This window comes from Numenius arquata, chromosome 27 (genome assembly GCF_964106895.1).
Source record: "Numenius arquata chromosome 27, bNumArq3.hap1.1, whole genome shotgun sequence".
NCBI lineage: Eukaryota > Metazoa > Chordata > Aves > Charadriiformes > Scolopacidae > Numenius > Numenius arquata.
This window is the reverse complement of record NC_133602.1, coordinates 2,732,769-2,746,028: the sequence shown is the minus strand read 5'-3', so window position 1 is coordinate 2,746,028 and position 13,260 is coordinate 2,732,769. Positions and strand designations below refer to the sequence as shown.

Genomic DNA, 13,260 nt, shown 5'->3' with positions numbered 1-13,260 from the left:
CTTCCCTGGGCAAAGCAAAACCCCATCCAGATGTGCCCCAAAGACGTAAAAGGGGCTAATGCCCCGCAAAGTTTGTGCTGGAGATGGAGTCTCTGTCCTCTAGCCTCAAGCTCAGTGGGTCACTGGGGCTCTCTGGGGACGTGTTACCTCTTGGTATCCACATGGGCTGTGCATCTTCTGGGAGGACAGCAGGCACCAGACCCCACCATAGTACACCACTAGCCCCCTTTGCTACACTCACAGAGGAGGAGCAGAGCTCCTGCTCCCTGCTATCCCACGCTAGGGGTCCAGCACTCGGTGACTTCCCTGCAGAGAGTGATGGTGACATATGTTGCACAGAGAGAAAAAGAGGAAGGATATGGCTTTCGTTATTGTTGTTGTGATTATGATGCAAAGAAAGAAGCACAGCTGACCAGAAGCTTCTGTGCTGCCATTGCTACCATAATGACTGTGCCTGAATGCACTTTTTTTTTTCCTCATTTCATAGAGGATTCAGAGCTTGAATTTATCAATTTTCCAAGAACTAAGGTACGTTGCAGGGAGCTCCTCCACATCTCCAAGAGCCTTGCAGGAAGACAAACAGTGCCATCACAGAACACCACACAAAAAAAAAAAAAAAAAAAGCTTATTCCTTATTCTAATTTTTTTACTCATGTTGACTTCCTATGAGGAATTTGTAAGTTTGGAATGAAGGAAAAGAGTCTGTATGCGTTCAGGTATGTTGTACTGAGGGCAAATTTTATTACTGTTTTCTCCATCCTCTTCTGAATTTCTCATTCTTGGGACATTGACTTTCCTTCTGCCTTTTGGATTCTTACTCTGCTTTCAGCCTGAGGCTCAGTTCTCACCTTCTGTTGCAAGAGCTCTGAATGTGGCAACTAAGATCACCCAGCAGATGAAGTCCCGAGGACAAGGCCTGCCATGAAAGCAGCTCAAGACACCCAAGCCCCATTACCTACGAAGTCCCTTCTGCAATTACAGAGGTGGTCAGCTGATGGGAAAAAACACGATGGTGTGACGGTTTTAAAGTACACCTCACATACCAAATGAGCAATGGATACTATGCCCTCTGTGGCCTGCTTTGTACAGCTGATCCTCGTACCTCTCTGGCCCTTGGTGTCTCTGAGCCATAGTTCTGACAAAGCTTCCTACGCTCACACCTAAGCCACAATATATCCCTATTAAAATAGTCTCAAACCATCCTACCCCCTCCATTACCACTTATCTCCAAACAGCCCATCATCCACTTTTGCTCTGTCATTGCCAGAGCTCATACCTCAGGACCTCCTGTGGGGATGAGACCCATCTGACAGTCAGTGCCGTGCATGGTGACAGAGGACCAGACGGTTGACACTGTATTTCTCGTAACTTCTTCATACCTTGTATTGGCTGCAGAGTGACTCAAACAGAACAAATCTCATCGACAGCTGAATTGGACTGCAAAACCAGCCTGAGGACAACTGATGAACCCGCCTCCCTTTCCGAACCATCCCCCAGTCCCAAAACTTTAGAAACCCCTTCTCTTCTTCTGAACAGTCAGGGAAGAAACCCACTCCTTCCTGATAGCTCCTTACCCTGTGTTTGCACCCCTGAAGCCCCTGAATTGGCTGCTCTTCAGAAGTGGCTCTTCCAAGCCCTGCCCTGCCTCCTGCAGATACCTCCTGTCCTCCCAGTCCCATGGGCTCTGGGCTCTGCTGCAAGCCCACGTACTAAGTGAATTTGAGACACTTATAGCCTGGGAGGGGCCTGCTGCAGGCTGCAAAGGGACAACATGGTACCTTATGGGTGACTGGGAAAGGTGACGAGCTGTCCCATGCCCTGAAAAACACCATGCCCAATACGCCTGCTGCTTTCTTGAGAAATGCTGAACCTCCTGAGACAAGATGCTCCCTAACACCTGCTAGATCTTACCATCAGTCCTATAGACAAAGATGTCAATGACTTTAACAATATCCAACAGAACCAGTAAAAAAAATAAGGTTCCTTCTACAGTAAACTCAGAAATGCCAAAAAACCACAATGCACCTAAAATAAAAAAAAAAAAAATTAAAAAAAAACCCCAAGAATGCACAATATTAAACCACCTTGCAACTCCTGAACATCCCATATGCAATCACTGATCCAAGAACAAGCCGTGCACAACAAATGTACTTTCTACTATAGACGCTGCTCAACCTTCACTCATCCTAGATCTCCTGCCTCAGATGGAAACCTCAGCCTCTCAGCACGTCAGAACACGGTACCACAGCTCAGCCAGCTCAGACCGCAGGTGCCCAAAAGAGCAGAGCATCCAGCCCAAAGTGGCCCCAGATCCGAGCCAGCTCCCCGCAGAGCAGCCAGGGTAGCGACGGCGGGTGTTCTGCTCTGTGCAACTCACCGCATAAAGACAAGGACCGTTACTAGAAATTGTGATCTTTTTTTGTTACAGCTTTGTCTGTCATACCAGCCATGCAACCACGTTGGTAGTTAAACTTAATTTTACTAGGACAAACACCAACTTGTATTTAAATAGATAAAATTAGCTTAAAATCATACTAAGCCATGTGAGAAAGTAGTTCATCCAATGCAATAGCAACATTATTAGCACAAATTACGTGTTTTATTTTCCTATTGAAGAAACCAAATACTATACGGTTACAATTCATTTCTAGCAAGGCCAGACATATTTCCTAACTTCTACCAGAGCTACATTCTGGATAGGACTGAATGACAAAGCAGAAACTAGATCCTAGATGAACCCCTTCTCAACCGTATCTCCAATTGCAAAGTGAATTATTTACTGTAAATCACCAATGACTCTGAGTCACTGAGCCTCCTTGATGGTCTAACTCCCTTAACAGAAACAGACGAGGCCCAAAAGATAGAAAACACCCCCAAAAGCATGGAAACACAAGAAATGTATATCACAAGAGGACTACAAAGGCAAGAGAAGGCTCTCGCCTTCTCTGAAAAACCCAAGAGAAGGTCTGAGCTAACAAGAGGTATCTTTGGGCTACCAGGGACTGAACAGAAAAGTATTATAAAGCCATAGAAACAAAAAGACTGCTCTAGAGCACAAAGATGGCTTTGGGAAAGGTTCTGACAGAACAGGAGACATCACAGAGGTCCTGAGGTGGTCTGAGAGACCAAAGAAGTCCTGAGGACACAATAAGGAACTCGAAAGGGAATTTACCAAAGTACAGATGACCTCAGGGAGCTGGAGACCGAATGGAGGCACGCTGACCTAATGAGAGGACACAAAGACTGACCTGGTTAACAGGTATAGAGTCAGGAAGGGTTCTGAGGAAAAAAGGGGTGAAAAATGCCCTCCTGAGCTAAAACAGCACTCTGAGGCACTGGGGATGTCTCAGGAGAGCACAGAAAAGGGTGCAGAGGGTTCTTGAGGGGTACAGAGAAACTAAAGAAGCCTCAGAGACAACAACAAGGAACTCTGAAGGGGATTTCAACAAAGCACAGATGTCATCAAGGGGGCAAAGAGGGGACAGAAATCCTAGACAGCATAGAGGACAAAATGTTTTTGGGCCTCAAAGAAGGCATTAGGAACGGTTCTGAGGGAGCAGGACGGATCCAAAGTGCGCTACAGAGATGAAAGAGGACTGTGGTGCTCAAGGAAGGTCTCAGAAGGCATCATGAAAGATGTTCCCTATGGCTTTTGCCAGGCTTTGGTGAAGCCCGCGAGGGGCCCTGCACCTTCCAGTCTCTAAGGGCTTTTGCCAGACCCCTGAGATCCATGTGGGGCTCTTCTGCCTTCCAGAGTATCTTGACAGCTTTTTCCAGGCTTTCCCCATGCCTGCAAGTGGCCCTGCTTCCCTCCAGAGTGCCCCAGGGCTTTCACTGGTCTTTGCCAGAGTCCACAAGGGTCCCTCCCTGCTGCCTTCAAGAGGTCCACAGGGCTTTTGCCGGGCTTTACCGACATGGGGCTGGGCAGGGCACAGGGGGCTGAAGGCCGGATTTTGGGCTGGGGGTGAGCTGGTGCTGATGTAGGTGGGTACAAGGGGGGCAGAAGGGGTGCAGGGAGGCACAGGGCAGGTGCCATCTGTGGGAACTGCAGGCACAGCTGTCACAGTGCCCTCAGTGCTCAGCCAAGTAGTGGTGTGCCTGGCCGGGGATGGCAAGGGGACTTTGGTGGGGACACTGTAATGGAGGAATGCAGCCCCCCGGAGCAGCAAGCGGCCCGCGGCCCTGCAACCCTGCATCACTCCTGCTGTGTCCCCCAAGCCCCTGTGCCTGGCCATGGAGTGCCCTGGGTCCCCTGTCCCACAGGTGCTTGGCTGTAGGATGCCCTGTGTCTTCCCCCCCCCCCCCCCCCATGGATCCCCCACAGGGTCCCCCCTTCTGTCCCCCGCCCCCATACATGTCCTCTCACCTCGCAGTCCCCTTGTCCCCACAGTGCTCCCAAGCATATTGGAGGGCACCCAGGCATGGAACACCCAGTGCCTGACTCCCAAGACGACCCTCAGCACCCTCTATGCCCCCACCTCAAAACCAGCACCAAGCACTCCTGCACCACCCACCCCATGCCCTGGAGCCTGGGAAGGGGCTGAGGTGGGGCAGGAGGTGGGGCTGGGGTGCCAGTGTCCCGTCCCTCAGTTTCCCCCCACCAATGAAGAGTTGCAGGGACACACACTGTGCAGTGGTGGTCCAGGCCTGGCTCTGTGTCTGCTGTGCCACCCCTGGCCCATAGCCCCACAGCACCCCTGGCCCACAGGACACCTCCAAGGGGACAGCAGCCACGGGGGGCAGATTAATTTGGTGTCCCCACCTGCTTCCCACAGGAATGTGTCACACATGCCCCCACCAGGGGCTGTGCTGCTGCTCTGTGGCCTGTCCCTAGTGTCCCCACAGGCAGTGTCCTGCTCAGGGGACTCCACTCCTGGGCCCCCCGCGGGACACGTGCATCAGTACTGGGGTGCACAGGGCACAAGCCCCCAGGGGGGTGTGGGACTGGGGCTGAGCCAAGTGGGACAGGGCCACAGAGGGGCACTGACCACATGGCTGCCAGCAGCATGCCAGATGCAGGGCTGGAGACTGGGTGCTGCCGCAGGGCTGGGCGCTGCAGGAACACTGTGTCCTGCCAGCACGTTCCTGCTGAGTCACTGCTGGCTCCTGCCTGGGCAGGTCTGCGGCCACAGCCCCACAGCCGCCCCACGCTGGCACCACGCCAGGCCCACAGCAGCCCCACTCCACACCAGCCCTGCAGCAGGGACAGCCCCAGACACACGCCCAAACCCTGGCCCCGCCCTAATCAGTGCATATACAGATGTGTAAGTGTCCGTACTCCCACCCACCCCCATGCTCCCCCACCTTATAAATCCTGTAACTACAGAGCCCCCCACAGAGCCTGTGCACCCCCTCTGCCCCATACACACACAGATGCCCTTACAGCCCCCATGTCCTGTACGTATCTCTAAAGCCCCCCAGACACCCCCGTATCCCACACTCACACCATTTACACCACCCTACCCCAATAGAGCCCCCTACGCCCCTCATAAGCCCCACGTCCAGGGACAGAGAGCCCTCCAGGCAAGGAGGGAGGCCTCCGTTGGCGCAGCCCCCCGCCTAGGGCTGGGGATGCGGGTGCTCCCACCCCGATGTCATCCCAGGGCCTGGGAGGGGGATGGGCCACACCGGATGGCTGGGTTCCTGGAAGAGGCCCACGTGACTTCCCCATAAGCTATTAGCGGCCCTTGTTGCCGGGCAGAGCTGTGCAGGCAGGCCAGAACCCAAGGGTGCACCCCGACACCAGCCCAAACCTGGGGTCAGCCCAGGGACAGGACAGAGCCCACCAGCAGTCACCCTCCCTGCCCCGGGGGCCACCCTTCCACTGTGGGGGGTGTCTGCCGAAACCAACAACTTGTCATCTCAGCCCAAATGAGTCACCCACCCCCATGCCCAGTGGCGTCCCCCCGCAGGGACTATCCCAGGGAGCTGGGTGGGGGGGTGTGTGTGTCCAGCACCCACCTGTGGGCCACCCTGATGACCCCAGGGCCGTTTCTGGAGGGATGGGGGCTGTCAGTGCTGCTCCAGGAAGGCCCTCTCCCTGCAAAACCTCTGTGTTTCAAGGACCTGTCCCTAGCGGGGGGTCCTGTCCCCACCCACTCCCCCTGACTCAGCTCCCCAGGGTTCCCCACAGACCCAGTCTCACATTGGGCCCCCCTGCAAGACACCAGCTGTGGGAGGGGGCTGCACCCCAGTGTCCCCCCCAGGCAGCTTGCGAGGGGAAGCGCTGTGCCAGCAAGATAGTGGAGCAGCCCCTCCCAGCCCCCTAGAACCTCCCAGAGAGGAAAGGGACATTTAGGGCAACAGCAGCCCAGGCTCCTGTTGTGAGAAATCACGTGGAAATGTTATCTGAGACCCCAACACAAGACTGGGGCAACCAAGCTAGAAATGGGCAGGAATTGGGGTTTTTTTTTTGGCCTGCTGGGGGACTTTTTACATTTGCATGTGCCCCCACCCACCCACCCACCAGGATGTCAATGCCAGCTCTCGAAAGCCGGAGGGGTGGAGGCAGGGGAGTGACTGGTGCTGCTCTGCTAACACCTCCCCTCCCACCCGCCACCCACCTGCCCCCCACCCCAGGCAAAGGGGGACCCCAATGCAGCCAGGCAAGGTGCTTAAGACACCCCTAACCTGCAGCACACCCCTGCACACCATCAGGCTGAGCCGCTGCTTTAATTCCCCCCTACACACACACCCCCCTTATTTACACAAACAGTTCAGAGAAGTCAAAGCCAGCTTCTGCGAAAAGCCCTGGCTGGGGCGGAAGAGGAAGCCCCCGCTTTATCAGCGGTGAGCCAGGCGTTATCAGGATGTGGCTTCCAGGAAGCACTAGCAGCAGCCCTGACACCCCTCCACCCCCACCAGCACCTTTGCATATTTCCATGGCAAAGGCCCAGCTTTGCATGAGGGCCCCGGCACAGCCCCAGGGACCTAACAGGACCAAATAGCTCACAAAGACACAGCACTTAACAAACAAACAAACACACACACACCCCAAAACCCCATTTTACAGTATCTGCATAGCAGGGCTGAGCCACCAACTTGTTTTTGGTAGGGAGGGCCCCACCAGCACTGCAGGAAGCTGTCGCCTCACCCCATCTGCAGTAAAGCTCAACAGCCCACAAGCCTGGAGCCACCAACAGTTTTTGGGGTAGGAAACTGCTTCGGCCCTCAGAAGGGGATTTTCCAGCCACCACTCCCACAGCAGAGCAGGTCCTGGCAGGAGGAAGCTGTTCATCACAGCACTGCCCAAGCGATGCCTGCACGTAGCCAGGCTATGCACTTCCTCCATCCACACCAGCGGGAATCAAAACTTGGGAGCCACAGGGCAGGGAGCAGTCTGGGGGAGCAGGGCCCCCCAAAAAGGCCAAAGCAACTGCAACATCAGCTTGCTCTGCCGCAGAAGGGACAAGAGGAATGCTAGACGACACAGAGCGTGTCTCTCCCCTTGGAAGAGGGGAAGAGCAGAGATCACCCCAGGGCTGCAGGAAGGTCCCCTCCCCTCAGGACTGCGGGCCCCTGCCTCACTGACCAGAGGCTGATGAGCCAGGCACCCAGAGGTGCAGCACACTTTGGGCACCGCAAGAAGAGTTGTTTTGGAGCGTGCAGGCACTGAGCACAAGGCACTTTGTGGACTTTCCCCACCCACGTACATAGAGAAGGAAAAGAGCATTTCAGCACAAAGCAGCTCTGGGGAGCCCCGACAGGCAACACAGAACACCCAGAGCAGTTTTCCACAGCCCACAGAGGCTTTCTAATAAGCACGAGGCTGCGAGGTGCCCACAGGCAGCATCCGTGCAAACAGGCCCACACCAGCAAAGCAGAGAAGGAGCATTTAGCACGTCAGCAACTTGTTGCAGGAAACAGCAAGTTTTATACTAGAGGATTGAGAACAAGAGACATTTATTGACTAAGTGCTTGTTGAGCAAACAAGCAAGCCTGATAATAGCACCATCTTTCAGCTCTCCACTTGGGTTTCCATCAGGCATCATTCAGGCCGCAGGTCAAGCACCATGGACGAGAATGTTCCTTGCTGTGCAGGACCTGGTCCCACACAGTGGAGAACCAACCAGTCCACAGCTGGAGGGCACAAGGCAGACAAGCACTGGAAGCCCACCAAGAAGCAACACTACCAGCTGGAGACCAGGGACCAAGGCCAGGGCTGGCACTGATGGACTTGCACAAGCCACAGATCTGAGCCAGTGAGTTTTATTCTGCTCCGGAACAATTACATTCAAACATCAGCTTCGTTCAACTCGCGGCTTAGAGGATCAAAATGAAGGGAAGGCAAGGAAGTGACCGATAACAACTTCCACAGCTCCCCACCCACTACAAGGGCTAGAATAACCAAAAAGATTAAAATAAACAGAAACATAAACTGTTGCCAGCAAGCCATGGGCACAATGACAGTCCACCAGGCCACTGATCCTTGTTACACTCCCTGGCAATGTTGCTCAAGTACATCAGAGAAAGGCTCGTTTGGAGTCAAGGCAGGAGAAGGCTTCACCACAAAAATGCTACTTCACATGAGGAATGAAGTAGAGTGCACCAACAAGCAGTTCTACCACATTCAAAATTCCTCCTTTTTGTATCATTATCTCTGTAAAAATGTACATATTCTACAGATTTATAGATATTTACAAGTTCTCTATAGCCTCCCCACCCTGTGTGGGGTTTTACATACTTACAAACACACTGCCTATTTTTAAACTGCCTGTGTGTGGCAAGTTGCATCGGTGTCGCTGAGCTCAGCCAGACAGGCCCATGCAGCTGCACCGCAGCTGGCTGTCATCACCACCCCAAGCCCCGGCCTCTCCTCTGCCTGCTCAGTGACCAGGCTGAAGCCTTGCTGTGGGGAAGAAGGGGCCATGGGGTCTCCAGCACTCATGTTCTGGCAGCAGGGCACACATCTCGGCTGCTAGCATGGCTCTACTGCTTCTGGAGGGTGGATGCGTGCAGAGCCAGCAGTGGCCAAAGGCCTGCTTGCCTGCACACCTGGGGGTAGGCGGAGGCTCATACAACACCATCATTCAATGCTTCTGCTCCAACAGAAAAGCCACAAGCTTAGGCAGGACACCAGCAGCAGAAGCTGCTATTTCCAGAACCCCACAACCACAACCCTGAAACATCTGCTCCATGCACAGCTGCTGTGCCAAGCCCAGGAGGCTTCAGTCCAGACAAGAGCTGCTGGTGCTCACTGGCTTCCTGCTAAGCAGATCAATTCCCTCCAGCATAGAACTGAAGTAGTCCACTTGAGCTTTCTGTCATCATCCTCTTGAAGGAAGTAGAATATCAATTCTTCCACTTTCTGTTCCCAAAGCAATAAATCCTCATCAGTAGCCACAATCTGACCGGACCACACCTTCCTTCTTAGGAAAGGATTGCTCAGGGAATGCCTAGATATTCCTTAGGTCACTCAAGTCCAGCTTCATAAGAACTCACAGGAAGAAGTGATCAGCTCACCAGCCCCAAACAGAGCCAGTCCACCCAGAGTTTTGTCCCTCTGCAGCATACCCTGGCTCATCGGATCATGTAGGCCAAGCTTGCTCCCAGTCCAGCCACACCTGCAAACGCCATCAGTACATTTCTGATGCTGCTTTCCAGGTCCTCGACTCGAAAGAAGTCAACAAAGCCCTCCTAGGAGAAAGAAGGGAAAGTCATTGCCCTGCCAGCCACCTTTCTTTGGCAGGAAGGCAGGGAAAGCCTTTTTTCCTGGCAGAGTAGGATGGAGCACAGCCTGCCCAGCACATCCACCGAGTGCATTCCCCCAGCCTCATTATGACCAGACCACCCCACAGAGGCAGCAACTGGCTGTGAACCAGCTTCAAGCAAGCTCAGAGCACCCAGGATTGACTCAGCTTTGGGAACGCCACCCCCTCCATGCTGGGGGGGCCACATTTTTAGGTCAGGACTGCTTCAGACAGCTCATTTTAAGGAGCTCCTGAAACACCAAAACTCCAGCTGGGTGTGGCTATAAAAAACCCTGTGGTTTTAACTGGAGCAGTGAGTCATCTCTGTGCTTCACTTACACATGTGGTTGTCAGTGAGAAGGTCACAGAAATGGGAAAATATTGGATTGTTCCGAAAAGCTCACAGTGTTCGGTACAGGCAGTGACTCACCCAGCCTCCCTGGCTCATCAGCCACTCGCGTTTAGACGAGACAAGCGCATCCGTGATGATCCCTGCCAGCGAGCTGATGCACCTCTCCTGGTTTATGCTTTTCAGGTGTTTTGCAACAAAGGCACCAAAGGAGATGAGCGTCACCACTCGACCCCAATTTGTTACTCCATCACTGAACACGTGGGCAGCCACTTCACATACTGACTGCAGATCTTCCTCTTTCTGGATTTTCAGCTTCCGCAGCATTCCTGCTAAGAGATGCTGGTTTAGAGGCAGGCACACACGACACCAAATACCCTGCACCAGGAGAAGACACAGCACCCACACTCTAGGTCCAAAAGGCGTAAGTCACCGCCAAGTGTCAGTGATAGAGAGCAAGCATCTGCCTCCTTCCACAGAGGGCTCAGCTGCTCACACTCACCTGGGACAGACAAAAAAGAGCCCATAATCCATTTCTAGTTCCTTCCTCCCCACCTCAGGCACAGCTGCTGGCTCTGTGCATGTCACACTCCACTATCTCACAAGGGCTTTAAAGCCCCGCAGTGTCAGAACCACAGCCCAGAAGTTGGTTTGCAGCCTGGAGCGAGTCCTGCTCCTCAAGCCAAAACGCAGGACAGTCACCTACAGCCAGGCAGCCACATTGTTGTTTTATTCAGGTGGTTTTAGTGACCGGAACAACAAGTTTTTAGTGAACTCCCCAGTTTGACCTGCAGTGCCATCTCATGAATAAGCAAACAAGACAAAGCCTTTATGAAACTGAAAGGCATTGCTTGTTATTGCTCAAACTAACAAGAAGCCTTTCTGAAGCCAGTTCCTTTTCTGCACACATGAAGGTAAGCGTCCCTACAGAAGCCTCAGATATCAGTACCAACTCATGTTGGTCTGAACGTTTCTCCCAAGTCCAGCTCATTGAACTAGCACATCCATGACTTTGGCCAGGGTAACTGAACCCACAGTCTTTTACCTCAGCACAGCTAAGGACACAAGGAAGAAACTGAAGACTTTTTTTTTTTAAATGCAAAAGTGGAACATCCTCCTGCAAAGGAAGGCCTTTCACCACACACCATCTCAGAAGGAAATGCAGACACTACCCTTCTGTGTCAGGCACCATCCTGATCTGGGATCAGACATGGTGTGGTGTGCTGCAAGCAGTTCCAGTACGAGCCCTGAGGCCAGGAGCTTGGCCCCACTATCGTGAGTGCTCAGCCTAGCCACAAAACAGCTCATTTCTGAGTTAGATAAAACCAGGTCAAAATCACCAGTTCTCACTTAGAAACCATTCCCAGGACACCTGCTCTTCCAAACCCAAGCACCGGGGTTCAAGTTTCTGTGGCTATTCTAGGACTCATCGGAACTGGGTAAAATATATTAAAATAGCTATAACCCAAGCACATTGTCTGGGAGAATTTCTCCCCCAGAAACTCTGTTCTACCCGAGCCAGAGGTATGATGAGCTTAAACTCCTGAGCTAACTAATCTTTGTACACTTGGGATTATTTGCATATAGTCATGCTGAGCGAAGCAGGACACAAGGAGGAACTGGGGCTAATCTGTAACTAGATTATCTCCTCTGCACACGTTACCAGTGGTTTTTCCACCTCCCAATTGAACAAAGTTCAGTTTCATTTTTAATCACTTCTCAGCTGTTTTAACTCCCTCGAAACCAGGGCCACATCCCATCCGGTAAATGACCCGGCCCAAAGCTCAGGCGCCCCCCGCCCCCTTCTTGCTGGGAAGGGGGGGGCGCTAAGGCCTTACTTCAGCCCCGGCCTAGGCCTCTCCACGTCCCTGCCGTACAGCAGCCTGCAGCCCACCCACCTCGAGGCCGAACATGGACGGCAGAGGAAGCAGACACGGGGCCCGGATGTCCCGGGGACCCGCATCCCTGTGCCCACCCCGAACCTCTCCCACTGGGACGGGGGCCTGTAACTCGCCTCCCGGGGAGGGGAAGTGGGACCCAGGCCGGCCCACGGCCTCCCGCCCCGCTGCCCGGCGGGACCGCAGCGCAGCGCCCCCACCACGCACACCGCCCGTTCCCCGCCCCCGCCGACGGGAGAGCCACCACCCACCCTGGAAGGCAAGCTCGTGTTTCTGCATGACGCCGTCGCCGACCCTCCGCAGCGTCTCCAGCGCCTTCTCCATCACGGCATCGGCCGAACCGCCGGGCCGGCCGGGCCCACCCAGCAGGCCCGGGAACAGCTTCTTGGTAGGAGGCTGGGCCTCGCCCGCGGCCTCCCGCAGGTAGCGGCTGATAAGCTCCAGCGAGTCCTGCCGCAGCCCGTCGGGCGGCCCGGGCGGGGTGCCGGGCAGCGAGTCCCCGCCGGGGCCGCGTTCGGCCTCGGGCTCGCAGCCATCCAGCTCCTCCTCGGGCCGCCACAGCACGCCGGGCCGCGCCGCGGGGGGCACCGCCGGGCGGGGGGCCGCGCTGCAGCCAACCAGCGCGCGGGGAGCCGCGGCCGGGCCAATCAGTCCGCGGGGGGCCTCGGGGCGGCTGGCGGGGGCCCAGGCCCCCACCGAGCCAATCAGGGCCCGCGGTACCTCAGCGGCGGCAGCGGCGGGGGCCGCGGCGGGCGGCGGCGGCGGGGCCGGCCCCCCCGGGGAAGCAGGCGCCAGGGCCGGGCCACCGCCGCAGTAGAGGTTGAAGCCGATGACTGCGTTCCGCTGCACAGCAAACATGGCGCCCGGCCCCGGCAACTCTCAGCTTTGCGGGCGCGAGCGTCGCTGCAGCTTATATGGCGGCGATGACGCGTCGCGGGGCGTGTGGGGGCGGGGCGAGGCTCTGCTTCCGGCCTGCGCGGGAGGGCGGGTAGGGGTCACGCCTTGCACGGCCGTGTCTATTTGGGGTGAAAAAGGCGGAAAGAGGCGCCCCCCCCCTCGCCCGGGCTCCACACCAGGTCGTCGTCCAGTCCCGTTCCGCCCCCCCCCCCTCCCGCCAGTGCTGCCCGGCCCTGCTGTGGGCCCCGGCCCTTCTCGGTCCCCTGCAGCAGCCCCCCAGCAGTGCGGGTACCGCCGTGCCGGCACCCCCCGGCACCACGGGGGTGCAGCGCCCCACGTCCCACTGGCAAAGCTTGGACCCACCGCAGCCCCCCGCCCCAGCACAGGGCATGCAGTCCTCGCAGCTGGCACCATCGTTATCCGGGGC

The 13,260-nt window shown here is 55.4% G+C and overlaps 1 protein-coding gene across 1 annotated transcript; it reads right to left on the bottom strand.

Moving 5' to 3' along the window:
* Positions 1 to 7,887: 7,887 nt before the first annotated feature.
* Positions 7,888 to 12,794, bottom strand: MCL1 (MCL1 apoptosis regulator, BCL2 family member). Its single transcript, XM_074164544.1, has 3 exons — positions 12,188 to 12,794; positions 10,120 to 10,367; positions 7,888 to 9,636 (listed from the first exon to the last, which is right to left on the bottom strand). Exons 1-3 carry the CDS (start codon positions 12,792 to 12,794, stop codon positions 9,520 to 9,522), a joined length of 972 nt encoding a protein of 323 aa, XP_074020645.1. The 3' UTR covers positions 7,888 to 9,519.
* Positions 12,795 to 13,260: the final 466 nt, after the last annotated feature.

Excerpts from the sequence above, each read along its gene's own strand:
- MCL1 (XM_074164544.1), bottom strand. The coding sequence starts at position 12,794 with ATGTTTGCTGTGCAGCGGAACGCAGTCATCGGCTTCAACCTCTACTGC. Across the intron at positions 10,368-12,187 it reads ACACGAGCTTGCCTTCCAGG|GAATGCTGCGGAAGCTGAAA; the intron begins GTGGGTGGTGGC and ends ATCTCTTAGCAG. Across the intron at positions 9,637-10,119 it reads TGATGAGCCAGGGAGGCTGG|GAGGGCTTTGTTGACTTCTT; the intron begins GTGAGTCACTGC and ends TCTTTCTCCTAG.